We start from the raw sequence: 22,062 nt of genomic DNA, 5'->3' as shown, positions 1-22,062 counted from the left end.
GTATTGCAGCTGGATAACACACGTTGAAAACTTGAATCATAGAACCATAGAATTGTATGTTTGGGAGGGACACCAGCAGTCATCTAGTCCAAACCCCTACAATGGTAGGAATCACTTGAAAACACCGTACAAATGAAAAAGAGTGATAAGTATTCTTACTTTAAAGGACCATTATTAGGTAACAGGATTTCAGATTTAGCATCTGATCCAGCAAACAAGATTCTCACCCTATTTCCTCTCCTACATGATTAACTCCTTTGCCAAATAATATACAGGAAAAGTGCATTACGGTGCTTGTCATATTAGGGACGTGGTATGTTTGTATGGAGAGTGATGGGATGTAAAAGCACCACTCTATTTCAACATAAAAGATAGGGAGAAATAACAGAATTCATAATCGGCTGTTAAAATTGTATATACTTTGGTCCAGTTGAAGTTTGCAAGCTGTTCTTCAGAAACAGCCCCTCACAGTGCACATCATGGTAATCCAATCTAGCTGTGACTAGGGCATGGATGATGGAAGCCAGGTCTGTAGGACAGAGTGCAGCTGTCGTACCAGCCAGAACAACCACCTGCCTTCTAATGTCAAGTGGAACCCCCCAAGTTGGGAATTTACTTTTTAAGGGGGAGTGCAAATCCATCCAAAACCTGGTTCCGGATTGGAATCCCCAGCTTTGATATCTATGGCAGATCCATTCCTTTATCGAGTCCAGGATTCCAGAATTATGAGGACTGAGCATAGACTTGTGGACCTACAGAGAGGAACCCCAGTCCCTATGTAACTGGGAGCTAGGAAAGTGCTCTAAACTAAACTTCTTCATCTAACAAGCATCACTGATGGGGCGCTTTTGGTGGCTCCCCACAACCGTTGGCCGTTACTAGCCTTCAGTGAGGCAGGGCCTGCCCTGCTAGCAGAGGCTCGGGAGGAATCATTACTGCCATCTTTCAAATAATCTTCTGAAAACTGTGCTGTTTACGCAGGCCTTTACAACACGATTCCCCCTCCTTCCTTAACCAACCAGTATTTGCTGATGTTTGTATTGAGGCAGACTTAACCATGATCTTATATATGGCCTTGATATAGTTCTGTGAAAGTGCAAACTATTACCGTATTTTTCGCTCTGTAAGACGCACTTTTTCCCTCCTAAAAAGTAAGGGGAAATGTGTGTGCGTCTTATGGAGCGAATGCAGGCTGCGCAGCTATCCCAGAAGCCAGAACAGCAAGAGGGATCGCTTTGCAGTGCTCCCTCTCGCTGTTCTAGCTTCTGGCTTAGCCACGCTCTGTCCCTTCCCCCGCCTCCCAGAAAAGCCCACATGAGGTGGACTCCCTTTAAAGAGCCGTGTGGAGCATGTGTGTGGCTCTTGGGGGCTTTTCCCCCGAGGAGGGAGAAAGGCAGCCCGTCAGTGACAGGCTGCCCTTCTCCCTCCTCATGGGAAAAGCCTGCAAGCGCCGCACACACGCTCCATGCGGCTCGTGAAAGGGAGCGCTGAGCACAGCCTGGGATGCATACATGCTCTGCTCAGCGCTCCCTTTAAAGAATATTTTTTCCTTGCATTCCCCCTCTAAAAACTAGGTGCGTCTTATGGTCGGGTGCGTCTTATGGAACAAAAAATACGGTAATACTTCGGCAGATAAATGATAAAAGGCGAGATAATATGGATCCTTAAAACATCCCATAGGGAAGGATCCACGGGGTGGGGCAGCAGTCTTCCAACTGATCCTGAGATCCCTCTTTAAAAATGATGGGGAAACTGTGCTCCCCAAACTATGCACGAGGACCGAATGCAGCTTTTATAGCTGGCCATAGCTCCATCTGCTTGTGTCTGTGAGCTCGCATTTGGCTTTCTCAGCTCTTCGTGTCCAGCTCCAGCAAAACTACATTTCTGACATACCTTTGAGGCATCCAAGCAAGTACTGTTCTCTTGGAAGATCATGAAGATCTCATGATCTTTACGCAAGCCGAACATCAGGACCTCGGCAGATCACTCAGCGGTCAGGGTGCAAGTGAAGCAGGCAAATCGAACTATTCCCCAGGCCCACAGTGAATCCCAGGCACTTGCTGAGTTTTCACCCCTGCCTAAACCACAATCATAGCCACGGTCTTCTAGCACAGCCTTAACCAACCTGACAACCTCTCTAAATATTTTGAACTACAACTCCCATAAGCCCCAGCCACCACAGAGCTGAATTAAGCCTGTTGGGAGTCCATCTTGAGGGCCTCCAGGTTCGTGAAGTCTGGCCAAAGATGATTCCTTTTCATTCTTCGCTTTAGTCTGTGTGACACAAACCGTGTCTTGGCTAGATTTGGCCAGCCAAGAATATTTGCAAATAATGAGCAAATCAGCATGAAGATGATCCTTCAGGGAGGGGTAGCCAACATTGCTCTTGCTGACATGCAGTAATGGGAGCTGGAGACTCATCAGTACAGTGGTACCTCAGGTTACATACGCTTCAGGTTACATACGCTTCAGGTTACAGACTCCGCTAACCCAGAAATAGTGCTTCAGGTTAAGAACTTTGCTTCAGAACAGAAATCGTGCTCCGGCGGTGCAGCGGCAGCAGGAGGCCCCATTAGCTAAAGTGGTGCTTCAGGTTAAGAACAGTTTCAGGTTAAGAACAGACCTCCGGAAGGAATTAAGTACTTAACCCGAGGTACCACTGTATTGGCTATCCCTGTTTTAACCACTATAACCCTGGTCCCCCAGGTGAACGTGAAAGGAAATCTCCGTTAGTAGCTGCAACACTTACTGGCTTGTCAGGTGCAAGTAAACTCTGAGAACTGCGGCAAATTGAAGGGAGCTCATTTTTAAAAACGAGAACCTTCAGCCAAAGAAAATTTTCAAATGAGCAGCTCCACAGGCTGCTTTAAAAATGAAAGAAAGGAACTCCGGTTTGGGGGGGTGGGGACAGGACGCGGAATTCGGCTCCCTAGCAAAATCAGAGAGTCCCTTTTGGTCAAGTAATGTGTACATTTTTAAGAAACAAGAAGCAGAAATTCAGTCCTGTCTGTCTAATGTGTGATGCAGAGATATTGTTTGGTTTACTGAAGTTGAGGTTTCTGTCTATTCTGCAGTCTCTGATCAGTGCAAACGCTGAAGCCGATGCTTACCTAAATTTGTCTAAAGTGACAGAACAAGATGAAGGCGAATATCTATGTAGAGCCAACAATTTCGTAGGCAGAGCCGAAAAATCATTTTGGCTCCACATTGACAAATCAAAACCAGGTAAACCCTCGACTCTGTCCCAAAGGCTTAGCAACTGCAAGAATGAGCTGTAACGCTTGAAGGTGCTAGTCGTTTTAAAAATTAATATTTTGTAGTCTTTCCTGTGTATGTCATGATGTCACTACTTATATATTAAGATAATAAAATGCTTTTTTTAAAAACAAATCAGTTGCAAAGGAAAAATTCCCACATTGATGACTGTCTGACTTTGCTCACTACATCCTTATCGCTTTGAGTTGCATGTTAACGACCTGAACTCTCATAACCTTATTATAATTTATAGATAGGCTTTACTGATTTCATTGAACTCTAAAAATCTCCTGCACATCAAATTCAGGTATTGGGGAGGAAGAGAAAACTTCCCTGCAGTTAAAACAATGTACAGGCCAGTCATTGAAAGATCTCTGACGGAAACTGAGAAAGAGACAGAGCGTTTCTTCTCCAGCTTGCATCAGGAATCTTTCAGTAATTTGGCATGTAAGTGTGATGAAAATCACCAGAAGTGGGGAACGAGTTAACAAGTCGCTGGTTTCAGATTTGATGTTTGGATGGGTTGGGGGGAAACCCTGATCAATTTTACATTTTTAAAAGTTAAGCTCTCTTTTCCCCATGTTTAACTCATTGCTCATATTAACTGCATTTTAATCCTTGCTCATTGCCCTTACTTACCATCTTACTCTCTTTTCTTTCTTCTCTCTCTTTCTCTTTCTCTCTCTCTCTTTCCCTGTCTTCCTGCCCAGCCGTACTAACCAAAAGACAGTCATATATATGTGGAGGAAATTTTTTCATTCTTACGCTTTTGCTTGCATGCATTATTAGTGGGACAGAGTAAGAGCCTGGTGAAGGGAACCCCTTGCTTTTTAAACAACTGGTTGTGGTTAGGGCATGAGGGCAAGCTACCGGCCTCTCAAATATTGTAAATCTGCTTTTCAAATTTGCCTGAGCATCCGTATTGCCTTCTCTGGGATTTGGCTTTGGAATCCTGTGGGTTTCCCCCTCCCCCCTTCCTTCTTTATCTTGTGTATTTTTTTTCTTCCTCCGTAGACAGCAGGTGTTAACAAAACAGATAAGGAGCTAGAAATTCTGTACTTACGCAATGTTACTTTTGAGGACGCTGGGGCATATACTTGTCTTGCTGGGAATTCTATTGGGTTTACACACCATACTGCTTGGCTGACGGTATTACCAGGTACTTCGCCTCTGTCACTTTTTTCCTTTCCTTCCCTAAGGGCCTCGGCGCCCACTTCCGAAATGCCAAATTCTTGAGCGGTAGATGAGTGTTACCCTTATAGCCAGCTTGCGTTGAAGCACACTTCACCTTTTCGGCGATATGTAACTTGTTAACCAAGTTGGCAGTAAATGCTTCAAATTCTCACTCCAGAATGAAGTTGCATCTCAGTGGGCAGGTGCAATGCTCATGGCTCCGTCTCAAAATGGCCGTCATCTGTTGAGATGTGATGCACAATTTTACCTCCATAGTACCACCAGTTTGTTTCAGACTATGTGCCGCTCAAGCATTTGACATTTCTGTATCTTGACTTTATGAATTGGGTGGCTTTTAATATCGTTGAATCTGATTAAAAGTGCTTCTTTGGCTAGATTGGGTCCGTATTTAGTTTTGGAGAACACCAAGGCCTTCTATGTCATAAATCCTACACAGTACGGCCTAGAGCATTGACAGCTAATTTCCCATAATGTTCTTGGTGGAGGCTAACTGTTGCTGAACAAAATCTCTCATGCTTCCACTCCACAATCACCAGTCTTTCTAATACCTGTAGGCTTCTGTTGGGTGGGAATGTTGAAGCTCTGTTATGAATGAATGCCACATCATGACAACAATCGAGAACATGTGCTCTGCAAATTCATTTTCATTAAATACCTTTATCTGTGCTAGCTCCATAGAGTTTATTGGGTACCATTTCACCCCAGGAGCTGTATATGATTTCTCCAGTAGAGATTCGGCAGGCACAAACAGATCTTTTGAAGACCTTTCTATATAGATAGGCCTGTGTAACTCTAAATTATTATTTTTAATCAACCAGTCATTTAAAAAAAAAAATTTTTTTTACTATTTTAATGGTGTTTTAAGTTATATTGCTGTACACCGCCGTATTGTATTGTATGAATTGGCATTGTATGAATACTTTTATTATTAAATAATGCTTCTTGTCTCTTACCTTGAAAAGCATTTTCTATAAAAACCTATCAGAAACTTTTTATAGACAATTTTATTAAATTCTGTAGATAGTGGTGATGATTACCTCAGAATCGGGCTCAGTATTCTACCCATTTTATTACTGAGTAATGAAACCGGATCCACGACAGCATTCCCCCAACCTGCTTTCCTCCAGGTGTTTGGGACTACAGTTCCCATCAGCCCCTGGCAGCGCAGCCACATATTAACTCAGTCCCACATGTGGCAGAGCAGTAGAGTGCTTTTCAATGTCCCACAATCCTTTATTTTTGCTTAAACAGACTTGGATAGTCCAATGATCCGGAGCATATGAGAGTTTTAAGTGTATCAGTAATAGAAGTTTTGTTTGTGTGTTAATAGAGTGGGAGTTGTGGAGAAGGTAGATGAATTTCAGTGTGCACTCTGCATATAACAGGCTGAGTTACATATCTTACGGGCCATGTACAAAAACCAGGTATTCCATGGGGTATACTTTCATTAACAAACGGTGTTAAACAAACAACAAGGCTAAATGAAAATTGTCTTACATGATCAGGCTATGCTTGGTGTTTAAGTCCTAGAAACTCTATAGATTTCCAAGCAAGACTGAAGAAACTGGAGTTTGTTTGAAAAAACAGCCAACCAGCCAACTTTAAGCCCTTCTGTTTTACTTATGTATCGTTGCAACTGAACCAAATACTAATGCACGACTTACAGTGCCTTTAGGAAACCCAAACTATCTATTCAAGATTCTTCAGGCATACAATATGGCTAACTAAAATTACATATTTTAGGGAAATAATGCATGTAAAACACATTTCCCCCCATGATTATTATTATTTTTAATCTATGGGGAGGGGACAGAACAAAGGGCTGCAAAACTGACACAGAAATTAAATTGGTTGATCTGTTCACCCCTGTTAACAAAATGACAAACCTTTGTGGCACTTAGATTCAGAACATTACTTTAAGCACAAAAACATATTTGATTTGGCCACACTTACCTAGTTCCGCTCAATTGTTTTGTGGCAACTGATTGGAATAATAATAATAATAATAATAATAATAATAATAATAATAATAATACAGTGGTGCCTCGCAAGACGAAAAGAATCCATTCTGAGAGTCTCTTCGTCTAGCGGTTTTTTTGTCTTGCGAAGCAAGCCCATTGAAGGATTAGCGGATTAGCGCTATTAGCGGCTTTTAGCGGCTTAGCGGATAAGCGTCTTAGCGGCTTAGAAAAAGGGGGGGAGGAAAAAAACCCCGCAGGAACTCGCAAGACATTTTCGTCTTGCGAAGCATGCCCATAGGAAATTCGTTTTGCGAAGCACCTCCAAAATGGAAAATTCTTTCGTCTAGCGAGTTTTCCGTCTTGCGAGGCATTCGTCTTGTGGGCACCACTGTAATAATAATAATAATAATAATAATAATAATAATAATAATAATAATAAATTTTATTTATATCCCGCCCTCCCCAGCCGAAGCCGGGCTCAGGGCGGCTAACAATAGTAAAATGATAAAACTTTCTAAAATCATTTCATTATAAAATTAATTCCAATCAAATTAATGGCAACCATTGGGCTAGAAGTTCTGTGGGGATTGCCAAAGGAGGGAGTCAGGCTGTGCCCTGGCCAAAGGCTTGGTGGAACAGCTCTGTCTTGCAGGCTCTGCGGAAAGATGTCAAGTCCCGCAGAGCCCTAGTCTCTTGTGACAGAGCGTTCCACCAGATTGGAGCCACAGCCGAAAAAGCCCTGGCTCTAGTTGAGGCCAGCCTAACCTCTCTGTAGCCTGGGACCTTCAGGATGTTTTTGTTTGAAGACTGTAAGTTCCTCTGTGGGACATACCAGGACAGGCGGTCCCGTAGGTACGAGGGTCCTAGGCCGTATAGGCTTTGAAGGACAACTCTTTATCTTTTGGGATGTCACAGGTATTCTGTAGAATATTAGGTGTTTGCAGGTGGCCTCTAAGATACCGACTGTACCACACAAGGCATTGTGCTGGAGAACATACACTTTGCTGGGTGTTTGGGGTGTGTAGTCTAGCTTTGCTAGGTATTGTCTGAATTGAATTACCTGTCTCCCATTCAGATTCCTAACATATCTCTATTACTCTGCAGCGGAAAAGCGAGTTGCCGTGGACGATTCCAGTTCCCTTTATGCGGGCATCCTCAGCTATGGGACTGGCTTTGTTCTTTTCATCTTGGTGGCCGTGGTGGTGGTTATCTATAGAATTAAAAGGCCCTCCAAAAAACCGATTAACACCACTACTGTTCAGAAAGTCTCCAAGTTCCCACTCAAGAGACAGGTAACAGAAAGTAGATACAAGGTTCCTATTCCTTCCTTATTATCTTTCCTTCCCCTTCACAATCTTCTGTCTAGATCAGAAACTTGCCCTGGTGATTTATGTCTCTGGAAGCTCTAAGTGAGATCTTTGAACGCTGTTAGCAGGAAATGGTTTCATCCACCTATTTTATCTTTGTTTTCATTATTTAAAAACAAAACAAATGTGTAAAATATGGCCTGAAAATCTGGTGGTGATTTAAAATGTTCTGGTTTATAGATCCTGGTTTTCTTTATCTGGTTCTGCTAAGGTCTGACATTTATATAGTGTGTTAAACAGACCTGCTGGCTGAGAAAAAGGCGTAGACCTTTCATGTTGGCATAGTTCTGTGCTAGCAAGAGAAGACACAGCTGAACATGATTCTGCCCCAATGATGTAATTTGAATACAGTATTAGGCCTCTTTCTGGTGGGTGCTGTTGTGCATATGAAGTCTTGACCTCCACATTGTGTAGTAGCAGAACTGGAGGCACAGGGAAGGTCAAGTACCAGTAGTGAAGGGCTCACCTGGTGTGGGAGATCTTGAAGGGGGCAATTTTCCATTTTCTAGACGTTTGTTTCTCCTTTGTTTGAGCTTCAATCATCGCTGCATTAGATGATTCAAAAGTGGTGACTTCTCTAACAATGAAGTCTTGGGAAAGCGGAAGTGTGGAGTCTCACTCTTGGGCTATGTGTTTTTCCTATACACTGGAAATGTTTTCTCAGGTGGGGAGATCTTTGATGGGAAGCATCTAGCAGAGGTAAATGGCTTGAGGAGCAGACCTAGGTTCTAGCAGGCTGATAATGTCCAAGAGTTAGCAGATTCACTCCAGTTAGATGAGACAGATTATATTGCGTGTCTGCATGTTGCAGCTATTTCCCCTGTCAGCTAAACACCGTTGCGGAATTTGGGAGCTGTGCTGATTTAAAACAAAGTATGAGGACGCGGGTGGCGCTGTGGGTTAAACCACAGAGCCTAGAACTTGCCGATCAGAAGGTCGGCGGTTCGAATCCCCGCGACGGAGTGAGCTCCCGTTGCTCGGTCCCTGCTCCTGCCCACCTAGCAGTTCGAAAGCACGTCAAAGTGCAAGTAGATAAATAGGTACCGTTCTGGCGGGAAGGTAAACGCCATTTCCGTGTGCTGCTCTGGTTCGCCAGAAGCGGCTTAGTCATGCTGGCCACATGACCCAGAAGCTGTACGCCGGCTCCCTCGGCCAGTAAAGCGAGATGAGTGCCGCAACCCCAGAATCGGTCACGACTGGACCTAATGGTCAGGGGTCCCTTTACCTTTACCTTTTTATGAGCTTGACATTTGCATATTAAGAAAGGAAGAACCGTGTGTCCATATTGCAGATTATTGAATGAAGCAAAGACTCTTCAGCTAATGCCCTTTTGCTATTCTCTTTCTATGACCTTATACGCTTGCTAATAGAATCTGTTGGCAATAACACCTCGTTTGCTGTATTCAAGCAGGTATCTTTGGAGTCCAACTCCTCCATGAATTCCAATACTCCTCTAGTCAGGATCACCCGCCTTTCCTCCAGTGATGGACCAATGCTGGCAAACGTCTCAGAGCTTGAGCTGCCTGCTGACCCAAAGTGGGAACTGGCAAGATCTCGGTGAGGAAAATGTAGTTTTGAGCTGGTTGACTCTTATTTAGGTCTTTAATATACCACCTTTCATATAGCATCCCGAGTTACATGCTGATGTCTTTGCTTGTGTGTTTTGCTTCAGCCTGACTCTAGGAAAGCCATTGGGCGAAGGCTGCTTTGGTCAAGTGGTAATGGCAGAAGCAATGGGGATCGATAAAGAGAAACCGAACAAGCCTATCACTGTCGCTGTCAAGATGCTGAAAGGTACTGAGAACAGAGAATGGCAAGAACTAGTCTCCCACGTGCCTCTGCTCTCCATATTTTTCCTGATTTTCAGCCCTCCCCTGGGTTCCTCTGCATTGGTTGCTCCCAGGTTTCCTGCCCATAGCTGTCAACCGTCCCTTATTTGGCGGGAAACTCCCTTATCCCAGCGCCGTGTCCCGCTGCTGTCCCTTATTGATGATGTCCCTTAAATTTCCCGGGTTTCAAAGGAAGCAGCTCTTCTCCCTCCCTCCTTGCCAGCCAGGGAGGAGGGAGGCTCCAACTGTGTTGCTTGGGTGCGTTGCTCACCCAATAAGGAGTCTAGGAACGACTGGGGGGGTGGAGCTTGCATGCCTTGTGCCTAGCGGCATTGCCTGGGGACTCGCCTTTGCTCAGCGCTTCCCAGCGGAGAGGTGACGGTGGTTTCCCTTGCTGCATCCCCTTTGCCAGGTTGCTGCGCTGTGGGAACCACCGCTTGAGGCTTCATTTGGCTGCTGGCTGGGCTTCCTGCCTTTGGCTTGGAGGGGCTCAGAAGTTGAACATACCTGTGCTGGGAAAATCAGCTATGTTTCCCGCCTTCTGTGCCACCTCTCAGACTTCCGGGGCCCTGCTTAGCTTGCCCACCCCCTCGCCAAGCTGTCCTAGCTCTTCATGACCTTATGTCAGGCTACACCCTCTAGTTCTCCGGCGACGCTTCCTCTAGTTTCACCTCACAAATGGTCTTAAAAGAAGAGAAGCCCCAATGGCTGCTTCTTGCCCCGTTTGTTTATGTCTGCATTTATTTTCAAGCTGCTGAAAGGGAGGAAATAAGATAGAGAGGAAATAGTAAGGGGTGTATGCGGTGCAGGAATAATTTAATTCAAATTGGTGGCTCTCCTCATCCTTCAACCAGAAGTCTTATATTATTTCTGTTGTGACAGTTTTGAATCATTGTCAGTGTTGAAGCAGAATAGCAGCTCTACTTGACTGTGTTCATCCAGCTCCTTCTCCTGCTTAAGCATGTCACTGAAAAGTCAGGTTAAATTTGGCATAATAATAATAATTTTATTTACCGTATTTTTCGCTCTATAAGACGCACCAGACCACAAGACGCACCTAGTTTTTGTAGGAGGAAAACAAGAAAAAAAATATTCTGAATCTCAGAAGCCAGAACAGCAAGAGGGATGGCTGTGCAGTGAAAGCGGCAATCCCTCTTGCTGTTCTGGCTTCTGGGATAGCTGCGCAGCCTGCATTCGCTCCATAAGACGCACACACATTTCCCCTTACTTTTTAGGAGGGGAAAAGTGAGTCTTATAGAGCAAAAAATGCGGTAATTATTGGAAGGCCTTACCGGGCACCTGAGCCCACTGTATGGTGTAATCCAGAGTTCCCCAAACTTGGGACTCCATCTGTTTTTGAACCACAATCCCCATCATCCCTAGCTGGCAGGACCACATCTGGAAGCATCCTTTATTGCACCAAGTTGGTGTACCTGGCTTGGATGAGAGGCACCTCATGGGGACAGAGGTTACTGGTCATATGTGCAGCCAGTTCCAGTGCAAAGCAGCAAACGAAGGACTTGGACTTTTCCTGACAGGGTGTTCTTGAAGTATATGCGCCAAAGTATGAGTAGACATGGGCTGTATGGCACTGAGTGAATTCCATCCATGGCACATAATAAAACTCTGCTTTTCCTGATTGCTTCTTTTCCCTTTCTTGTATAGATGACGCCACGGACAAAGATCTTTCTGACTTAGTCTCAGAAATGGAAATGATGAAGATGATTGGGAAGCACAAGAACATCATTAATCTCTTGGGGGCCTGCACACAGGACGGTATGTTCCAGAGCACTGTGGCGGTTGATGAAGGTGGTCATATAATTGAATATTATTGATACTACTGCCTGGTCTGTTTTCAGTGTTTACAATTTGCATGCATCTATAGCTCTCCCATGGGGCGCGGGTGGTGCTGTGGGTTAAACCACAGAGCCTAGGACTTGCCGATCAGAAGGTCGGCGGTTCGAATCCCCGCGACGGAGTGAGCTCCCGTTGCTCGGTCCCTGCTCCTGCCAACCTAGCAGTTCGAAAGCACGTCAAAGTGCAAGTAGATAAATAGGTACTGCTCCGGCGGGAAGGTAAACGGCATTTCCATGCACTGCTCTGATTCGCCAGAAGTGGCTTAGTCATGCTGGCCACATGACCCGGAAGCTGTATGCCGGCTCCCTCGGCCAATAAAGCGAGATGAGCGCCGCAACCCCAGAGTCAGCCACAACTGGACCTAATGGTCAGGGGTCCCTTTACCTTTACCTTATAGCTCTCCCTCATGCCTCTTTGCTGCAATCTCTGTGAGAAGCCAAAAGTCTTCCGTTCTGGAAGAGACGTGCCAAATTACCACAGTCTAAATGGGCTTCTGTTTAGTGGCTTAAATGAGTTTCATGGATGCTTTGAGTCCTCTGCTATAGACCAGGAGCAGGGGGCTTTTTCTGGCTGGCAGGCCAGATTGTTACCTCCCCATCCCTTGGTGGACTAAATTTGGTAGGTGGGCAGGACCTATCAAACTATACAGAGCTGCTGGTATATTTGAAAGGCCTCCAGAGTTTCCAACCACCTCGACACTGTCACCCTCTACTTTGGCACCGTTGTTGCTGGGTTTTGTGTGTGTTTGTTTCATCTGATGGTGGAGGAGCACTCTTCTTCTGAAGAAGTGCCTACCTTCTAGACTCAGAGGGGGAGGAACAAGCCAGGAGACATACAGAAATATCTTCTTGCCACTCATCAGAATGGTAGCTTGTCAGTAGGAAAGAGTTCATTTTGGACAAAAATATATTGTTTTTACTCCAGGTCCTCTCTATGTCCTGGTGGAATATGCATCAAAGGGGAACTTGCGAGAATACCTTAGAGCCCGCCGGCCACCTGGCATGGACTACTCTTTCGATACCTGCAAGCTGCCTGAGGAACAGTTAACATTTAAAGACTTAGTCTCCTGCGCCTACCAGGTGGCACGAGGGATGGAGTACCTGGCATCTCAGAAAGTAAGTAGCGTGCAGCTTTATAAGAAACTAGGGGTTGTCCCCGTTTGCCAACTCCACCCAGCCCTCCATCTCCCTAGACCTTGCGGGAGGAAAAACCCCCAACACAAATCCCTTAGACCAGGTGCAAGGAATAATAATAATAATAATAATAATAATAATAATAATAATAATAATTTATTTATTATTTATTCCCCAGCCACTCTGGGCGGCTTCCAACAAAATACTAAAATACAATAGCCCGTCAAACGTTAAAAGCTTCCCTAAACAGGGCTGCCTTCAGATATCTTCTAGAAGTCTGGTAGTTGTTTTTCTCTTTGACATCTGCTGGGAGGGTGTTCCACAGGGCAGGCGCCACTACCGAGAAGGCCCTCTGCCTGGTACCCTGTAACTTGGCTTCTCGCAGCGAGGGAACCACCAGAAGGCCCTCGGCACTGGACCTCAGTGTCCGGGCAGAACGATGGGGGTGGAGATCCTCCTTCAGGTATACTGGGCCAAGGCCGTTTAGAGCTTTAAAGGTCAGCACCAACACTTGTAATTGTGCTTGGAAACGTACTGGGAGCCAATGTAGGTCTTTCAAGACCGGTGTTGTGTGGTCTCTGCAGCCGCTCCCAGTCACCAGTCTAGCTGCCCCATTCTGGATTAGTTGTAGTTTCCGGGTCACCTTCAAAGGTAGCCCCACATAGAGCGCATTGCAGTAGTCCAATCAAGAGATAACTAGAGCATGCACCACGCTGGCAAGACAGTCCGCGGGCAGGTAGGGTCTCAGCCTGTGTACCAGATGGAGCTGGTAAACAGCCACCCTAGATACAAAATTGACCTGCGCCTCCATGGACAGCTGTGAGGGGTACAGTTATCCCATTCAGGACCACAGCGTCCTCTACACCTGCCCGCCTCCTGTCCCCCCAAAACAGTACTTCTGTCTTGTCGGGATTCAACCTTAATCTGTTAGCCTCCATCCATCCTCCAACCACCTCCAGACACTCACGCAGGACCTTCACCACCTTCACTGGTTCTGATTTGAAAGAGAGGTAGAGCTGGGTATCATGCGCATACCGATGGACACTCAGCCCAAACCCCCTGATGATCTCTCCCAGCATGTAGATGTTGAAAAGCATGGGGGAGAGGGCAGAACCCTGAGGCACCCCACAAGTGAGAGCCCAGGGGTCTGAACACTCATCCCCCAACACCACTTTCTGAACACGCCCCAGGAATCTTTTTGGCTCTCTCTTCATAGGTCAACATTAACAGATGGGTGGGGCAATCCACATGTCAATAATGTGGTGTTATTGTGACCTCACACGATTGGTAGGTTGCCCTGCCCACCTGTCAAAATCCCAGCATCAGAGGTTGAAAGGGGGAGGGCAGGAAGACTTTGCAAAGCCCACCCCTCGCTGATACTTGCAACCTTTTGCAATTCCCCTCAACGTCTCCTTCACACTCTCAAGGTTGAAGGTGCAAAAGAAAAGAGCAAGGGAGATCACCAACCTCAGCTACCAACCTTCCGTCAACAAATAGGTTGCTACAAAGCAGTTCATTCTGCACAAAGGATTAAATGGCACCCCGCTGCCTTGAACTTAGAAGTTAGATGATGCAGCGGCTCATAAACAATATATGCTCGTTATTTCATTTTGTAAACATCTTAATTAATGCACGTTTCTTGGGTCCCCCCCCCCATTCTTTTTCAGTGTATCCATAGGGACTTGGCAGCTAGAAATGTTTTGGTGACAGAAGACAATGTGATGAAGATAGCTGACTTTGGCCTTGCCAGAGATGTTCACAACATTGATTATTACAAGAAGACAACCAATGTGAGTGAAAAGCTCTCAAACATGAAGCTATTCTGGCTACTTAAAGAGCTGGACATCTTCTGGGCATTAAATAGCTTTGCCTTGCATTCTTTTTTAGCAATTCAAGTGAAAGTGAGGCCCTGGGTTTTACTTGAATGTTCACTGTTTTGTAAGTCAGTAACTCAGTTGGCTTCTGAGAGAGAGATTAATACAACTTGTTACACACATTCTGGACACCTTTCAATTTCAAGTCCACAAACAAAACCCAGTCTAATTTTGTTCAGTATTTTGAACAGGATAGGCTAGAAATAACACATTTATTCTTAAACTAACATTAAAAACTATCCCAACTTTCAGAAAAACATTTTTGACAAAAGCTGAGAATTAATATATATATGCTACAAGCAGAAAAGGGATCTAACAAAGGAATTATTCAAAAGTCAAACTTCTTCAGCCATGTGATTTATTCATTTTAACAGAGAAGTAGTCGCAGTCTCGGCTGCATCTGGCAATAGGTATAGCTGTACCCGGCAAATACTCAGTGCTTTTTTTTCTGGGCATACTCAAGGTTGCGCAGACTGGTACCTTTTTTTCAAATGTTAAAAGTGTGGCACAATTGGAATGAATTTCAGGAACCAAAATGCTTTTTTCAGTGAATGAGATTATAGTTAATTGTTGTAGCTTGTCTTCACTTACCCCACCCTGCTCACAGTTGTGAAGAATATTCCTACACTATGAATGGTCCGTGTCACCATTAAGAAAAAGAGGTGGGAACAGGCCAATATATATGTGGACTGTCCCTGGACCAAGTGACTTTTCTTCAAGTTCTCGAAGTTCTTAACCTAGCTCAAGGTAGTCATCTGAAATAGCCGGACGTTTAACTGAGAATTAATCACAGTCAGACCATCATTTGAAAAATAAGACTACCCCAAAATGGCAACTAGGCATTCTGTTCTGGAGACTGTAACCTTGGTCTAAGGACCCATTTAGCGTCTAGCTTATATATCTGCGTTCCTAACACTGCACTGTACTCAAATACAGTTGTATCTTAGAAGCCGAACGCCTTGGTTCCTGAACAAATCGGCTCCCGAACGATCGAAACCCGGAAGAGTGTTCCAGTTTTTGAATGATTTTCGGAAGCTGAATGTCCGGTGCAGCTTCCGATTGGCTGCAGGACGTTCCTGCAGCCAATCAGAAGCCGCGTTTTGGTTTTCAAAGGATTCTGGGAGTCAAACGGATTCCCAGAATGCATTCTGTTTGAAAACCAAGGTACCTCTGTACCATCTCATACTGTGTTGTGTTTGTGGCTGCGAAGCCTTTTCCTCTACACTGCCTGTGTCAGGGAGGAGGGAAAGAGTGTGGTCAGAGGGTTAGGAGAGAAGGACAGCAGAGACAGCATAGTGGACAAAGCCTTCTCCCATGACCCCTTGAGGTGAGGGATGTCGTATGACTTCAGAGCACTAAACACCTTGCACTGAAGGATGCAATTAGTATGAAGAGAAAGTAATTGTGGGCTGTGGCGGTCAAATAGCTTGATCAGTTCACCCATGTTCATTATTTGTTTGGCCTGGTCACTAAGGAAAATGTTTCAGGCTGGATTATAGTTGAATGTTCAGTTGGTGCCAGAATGGCTGGACAAAATTGCTGATGGGTCTTTCCTTTTCATCTCCCTAAATTACAGGGTCGACTGCCTGTGAAATGGATGGCTCCAGAAGCATTGTTTGACCGTGTGTATACGCACCAGAGTGATGTGTAAGCACTGCCCGCGGTTTTAAACAGCGAAAGCAAAAAAAGCGAAACACAAAAGTCATGGGAACAATTGTAACGCCAAGCTGAGACGGGATCTTGTCAATATGTGCATGAATAATTTTGAATTCCCCAATGTAGTGGAAAACTTAACAAAGAGTAATAGACAGGCTGTCAGCTACCTGATTAAATGCTCATCTTAATTTCAGACTAGGTGTCTGGGATTTCTATTGAGCTGCCTCAACAGAGATCTGCAAGTGCCTAGTAAAAAAATAAAATGGCTCAGGCAATTAGTCATTCTATTGATGACTTGTTAGCTGTGCATGGCTGCCCAGAAACAAAACAGAAGCCCCCACCTCCATCTCCTTTCCCAAAAGTCTCATTGAATTCTAAAACCTTTGGTTCCCAGATGGTCCTTCGGAGTGCTGCTATGGGAGATCTTCACTTTGGGAGGGTCCCCCTACCCAGGAATTCCAGTTGAGGAACTCTTCAAACTCCTAAAGGAAGGCCATCGCATGGATAAGCCAGCAAACTGCACCCATGATTTGTAAGTTGTCAGTCTGGAAGCAACTTCCATTTTTGTAAGACATGTTTCTGAGTCTGAGGAGAAGGGGGTGTCTTTCATTCAACTGCTTCAGTCCCACATTCTCTCTTTGTGTATTTCTTGGTGCCACCTCTACCAAACGCTGTTCATCAATCCCTGCTGTGAAGGGCCTTCCTCCTGCTTTCGTGTGCACACACACAGTAAAGGTTTCTTGATGTTTTGATAGCCACGTAAAGCTATTGCTATGCCATGATTGAGAGTTGGGCTAGACTCAAAAGTAGGGTGAAGTCAACCAACCAACCAACCATAGAAACTGCAGCTGATGCCTTCAATAAAATACTATAAGGCAGACTTACTCGCAACTGCCGTTTCTATAGTTGGCTGGTTGTCTTGACTCCACTTTGAGTCCAGCCCAACTCTCAGTCATGGCATAGTGAGCAACACAAACCTATTTTTCACCAGGCTTGGTTGGATTTTGAATGCTGCTTTGCACATGGAATGATTGCGAGCCGTGAGAACAAACCAAAGCACACAATAGAAATGAAAAAAGTGGGGAGGGAGGAGGAAAGAAAACATTGGTGCAGCTACTCCTTCTCCAATCAGTGGAAGGGACCAGGCTGGTCTCCTCCTTGACAGGACGATATTCCCGGGGGAAAGGCAGACAGCCTCTCAAGGGCTCTTGCACTCTGGCCACGGTGTGCCTCCCTTCAGCTTCACAGTGATGAGTAGCAATGAGTGATTGAAACTCTTTTATTTCCTTTCATTTTAAGCCAACCGCTCTTTGGTGAATCATTAGAAAGTCTGGCCGTGTGTGTGCACATGCATGCATAAAAACAAGGAACCGTTTCAGTCCTTTTGTCCATTTTATATCTCTTGCTGCTGTTTCATAGGATAGCGTTTGGCTCAAGCTTCGGTTTCACGGCCTTCCATTTCTTTTTGAGTGTAAGATTTTGGACTCCCATCTGCAGCAAGCGCAACCCCAGCCACTGGCGAATGCCCATGTCCTTCCTAAACATTTGCCCTATATTCTCCCTTTCCCCAGGTACATGATTATGAGGGAGTGCTGGCATGCTGTACCTTCCCAGCGGCCAACCTTTAAGCAACTAGTTGAAGACCTGGATAGAGTCCTGATAGTGACCTCAACTGATGTGAGTATTGCCTTACTTTCTGGCACGCTGGGGCTAATTTGCACCTGCCTCTCAAAGTTTAGATGCTTTATTCAAACATGCGTGAGTCTTGCAGTGCTCTAGACCGTGTGAAGGGAGTAAATATGTTAGCAGTTAGCCCCACGAGATAATACATTTTTCTTTCTTTCACTTTTAAGTTTCATTATATCTCGGAGAGGATATGTTTGCATTGCCATTACACAACATTGAAATGTCACAAATTAAATACAGTTGTGTGTGTTTTAATAATATTTATTAATTTTTCCATCTTAACATTCCAATCAAAACACATCATACATTCCGAATTACAGTGGTGCCCCGCAAGACGAATGCCCCGCAAGACGGAAAACCCGCTAGACGAAAGGGTTTTCCGTTTTTGAGCTGCTTCGCAAGACGATTTTCCCTATGGGCTTGCTTTGCAAGACAAAACGTCTTGCGAGTGTTCCGATTTTTTCCCGCTTCCCCCCCTTTTTCTAAGCCGCTAAGCCGCTAATAGCCTTTTAGCCGCTAATCCGCTAAGCCTTTAATAGCCGCTAAACCGCTAATAGCGCTAATCCGCTAATAGGGTTGCTTCGCAAGACAAAAAAAAACACTAGACGAAGAGACTCTCAGAACGGATTAATTTCGTCTTGCGAGGCACCACTGTATACAAATTATTCAGTAATTAAACAATCCAAATATTATGCCAAATTATAAATTTTTCAGGGAGACTTCACCATGCTCTGAGGTCGGAGGGGACCTGATCATCTCATACGTCTAATGCTTCTCATATTCATTTCCAATGGTTCCCATAAGTCAATACAAACATAGAAGGGACGCGAGTGGCGCCTAGGACTTGCTAATCAGAAGGTTGGCGGTTCGAATCCCCGTGACAGGGTGAGCTCCCCTTGCTCTGTCCCTGCTCCTGCCAGCCTAGCAGTTCGAAAGCACGTCAAAGTGCAAGTAGATAAACAGGTACCGCTCCGGCGGGAAGGTAAACAGCGTTTCCGTGCGCTGCTCTGGTTCGCCAGAAGTGGCTTAGTCTTGCTGGCGTGTGGCATTGTGGGAAATGAGGTCAGCAATGCAACCACTACCGGTGCTTGGAATCATAGCAGCCCTCACCACAGATCTTCATGGGCAGAGACCAGGGTATTTTGCAACCAAGACGTGGAACTCCCAGTTCTAACCTAAGGCATGAGGTATCGCTACGAAAGAGTCACCGATTTCTCCCTCTCTTATTATCCGTGCCATTGTTCTTCTTGCAGGAGTACATTGACCTGTCAGTGCCTTTTGAGCAATATTCGCCTGCGGAGCAGGATACCCAGAGTGCCTGCTCTTCAGGAGACGACTCTGTATTTGCACACGATCTTCTCTCCGATGAACCCTGTCTTCCCAAACAGCAAGGAAACGGCACCGTCAGGACATGATGGCAGACACCCGCAAGGAAGAGACTCGTGAATGTACGTCTTGGGGAAGTCCGGGAGAAAAACCTGAGGGAGGATTTCATTACTCTGCTCCGTGGCACAGAAGATTTGTCTTGCTGCGAAGCCGTACAAATCCCCCCCGTTTTGCTATTTGAAAAAAGGAACCAGCGCCAGCACTGTTTGGTCTGAAGGAACGAATTTTGTGCAGGTTAGCAGCATCCAGGTAGACAATGCCTTATCTAGAGGGTGCCAAACCCACAGCCTCCAATCAGATTTCCACTGTGATTTTTCTGTGCCTGCAGTACCAGGGTGGGAAGTGGGCTTTTTTTTCATCTTTTAAAGAGAAAAGCATGTAAAGAATGTAGGAATTCCTTTTCAGAATGCAATCATCACATTAATCTTTTGGGTGGAGCTCGAAAGCCCCATTGCCTGCAGGGATTCATACATTTATGTAAATATCTTTTGGAATATATAGATATATATTCACCATCCGCTTTGGAGGAATTTGAAAGCCATTCTGAAGAGTTTGTTACTCTTAAAAAGTATTAGTCCACTTAAAAAGTTGCCTTGGATTGGCCACAGTGAAGAATTAGCTGTCTCTTGCACTAGATTCAGGAACAGATTAAAATAATATATGGAGACAGGAAAGAACTTGACTGGAGGTGTTGCAAGGTGTAATTAAAAAAGGGGGGGGTGTCACTTTTTGTGTATGATTGCATTGTGGTGAACTTGTTCTATATTTTTCCAGCGGGTTGCTTATATATTGTAAGCAGCGTTGGACCCAAATCTTGCTACGTGCTCTATTTATTTTCCGACTTTCCAGTGTGTTTAGAAATTCTACAATGGGGCGTAAAATTTCTCGCAATGAATTCCCACAACCTTTTCCCCCAAAGGTTCTTTTCCTCTACCAGCAGATACTTGGAGAACGTAATTACGGGTACCTGTAAACAAAGCTCCTTTTAACGTATCACAAAAAGTTCCTATTTGCTCACGTTGTTTTTATGTTTGTGTGTGGAAACCATTAATGCAGCCGCTAGCCAGACGGAAAAAGAACTTCTCCAAGTCTCAAACCTTTCTATCTAGAACATACTGATTTAAGAGGGTGGTTGTTGTTTTTTTTATCTCGCCTGCTTTCTTGTGTTTAAAAAAAATAATATTTTAACATCATGTATATTTGTAAAATTATTTATAGATATTAACATATTCTGTTCCTCGGTTTAAATTGTTTAGTGTTAATGTATACATTAATTTTTTCACAAAATCTGAGGTTTTAACTTATTGAAAGTATGGGAAGATAAATTAATCAATATTTTTCTTCTGAGTTTGTGGGAAATATTAAAAGAATGTATAGTTGTACAGTCGTATAACAAATCACTGTTAATACTAGATTTTTCTTTTCAAATAAAACAAACAAGTTTTCCCTAGGTTGCAGTAAGTATATATGCATTCTGTAATACATTAGTGTTAAATCCAAACAGATGGCAGCAGAGATTTTTTTTTACTTCTGTGTAAGAACCAAGAAATCTTTCATCGCTTTTACCACTGTGCATTAAGGGAGGGAGTAGGAATGAGTGCATTTTTTATATTTTTTGAATGAAGGTGTTCTTTGTGGTGGACTTGATGACAGCGAAGCTGAAAGTTGACTGCAAATGATGTGTGTGTTTGAGGGTTCCCCCCCCCCTTACCAGCCAGTCCCATTTATATTTTCCTGCTGGAGAAATGGGGATAAAATAATATTTAAATTATAAGTAGGGAAAGTTTGATTGTAGTCTTTGAGCCTAACATTTCGTTTGGAAGGGGGGCGGGAATGGCAATAGTGCCCAGTTTTGTACGTTGAAAAACTGTGTGTGCTAGACAATTCTGTCAAAGCACTTTCGATAACCAGGAGACATACAAAATGGAATAAGACCAATAGAATTGTAAATGCTAGGACCTTTTAACTCTTCCCACCACAGAGAAAGATGTCTGTAGTGATCCTGAGATGTTTCTCTCTTCCATCTCCAGATCGTAAATTTCACTGAAGTAACAAGATAGTCCCCATTCCAGTTTGGTACTCATTCTATAATAAGGATTTTATCAAAATAGTTAATTTATAGTGAAGTTTCAAAGAGTTTTTAAATATATATATATATATAGATTTATATAGATAACTACTTTTTGCAATAAAGAATTATTGTATTTTCCTACAGTGTATGCTAGTTTTGTACATTCCAAGAATCTGAAAAGTTGCTGTTCAATCCAGAACAATGTACAAATGTGTGCCTGAGTTCATTTAGATATTATAAATATATAAGCGTTATATATAAATATATATAATTTATTGAGTTTTTACAAAGATGTATTGTTGTAAACTTGCCCAGTCTTTTAACATTCAGCTCTTATGCAATTTCATAGCCAGGATTTTAAAAGCTTAAACTTTTCTTTAAATCTTTTTTTATGATTGCTATTATTCCTGCTGATTTCACAAGCTATACGTTTACATGATTTGATATTTTTGAGGAAAAGCTTCTTTATCTCCTAGTTTCTGTATTATTATGCTTGCTTGGCAGCTGCGGCTGCTAAAAGATGTGAAACAAACCAACACCGCTTTGCCTTTGTTTGCCTGGCCTCAAAATAAAAAAGGAAAGTTGAATGTAATTTCGCCTCTCAATTCATTTCTCAGTCTCTAAAGAGTCTTTTCAAGAGCAAACCTTCACTTTCGCATAGTATTTCATGTATCCAGTGGCGTAGGAAGGTCAGGTGGTACCCGGTGCGGAAAATTTCTTGTCACCGCCCCAGTGGCGTAGCGTGGGTTGTCAGCACCCGGGGCAAGGCAAGTAATTTGCGCCCCCTAACCCG

At 44.1% G+C, this 22,062-nt stretch overlaps 1 protein-coding gene across 3 annotated transcripts in view; it reads left to right on the top strand.

The window, feature by feature from the left end:
- Positions 1 to 21,861, top strand: part of LOC308585682 (fibroblast growth factor receptor 3) — a 63,810-nt gene extending 41,949 nt beyond the window's left edge. The window contains exons 8-18 of one of the 3 annotated variants that reach the window (XM_081191612.1): positions 4,270 to 4,414; positions 7,515 to 7,702; positions 9,186 to 9,334; positions 9,450 to 9,571; positions 11,272 to 11,382; positions 12,388 to 12,578; positions 14,264 to 14,386; positions 16,047 to 16,117; positions 16,521 to 16,658; positions 17,698 to 17,803; positions 19,066 to 21,861. In XM_081191612.1, coding sequence (XP_081047738.1) covers positions 4,270 to 4,414; positions 7,515 to 7,702; positions 9,186 to 9,334; positions 9,450 to 9,571; positions 11,272 to 11,382; positions 12,388 to 12,578; positions 14,264 to 14,386; positions 16,047 to 16,117; positions 16,521 to 16,658; positions 17,698 to 17,803; positions 19,066 to 19,227 — 1,506 coding nt within the window. In that variant the 3' untranslated portion in view covers positions 19,228 to 21,861. Of the gene's footprint in view, positions 1 to 3,074; positions 3,226 to 4,269; positions 4,415 to 7,514; positions 7,703 to 9,185; positions 9,335 to 9,449; positions 9,572 to 11,271; positions 11,383 to 12,387; positions 12,579 to 14,263; positions 14,387 to 16,046; positions 16,118 to 16,520; positions 16,659 to 17,697; positions 17,804 to 19,065 lie in introns of all 3 variants that reach the window. The other 2 variants (XM_081191611.1, XM_081191610.1) reach the window with 2 other exon arrangements.
- Positions 21,862 to 22,062: the final 201 nt, after the last annotated feature.

Source organism: Podarcis bocagei, assembly GCF_964188305.1.
Source record: "Podarcis bocagei genome assembly, chromosome: 4".
NCBI lineage: Eukaryota > Metazoa > Chordata > Lepidosauria > Squamata > Lacertidae > Podarcis > Podarcis bocagei.
This window is presented reverse-complemented; position numbering and strand designations above follow the sequence as displayed.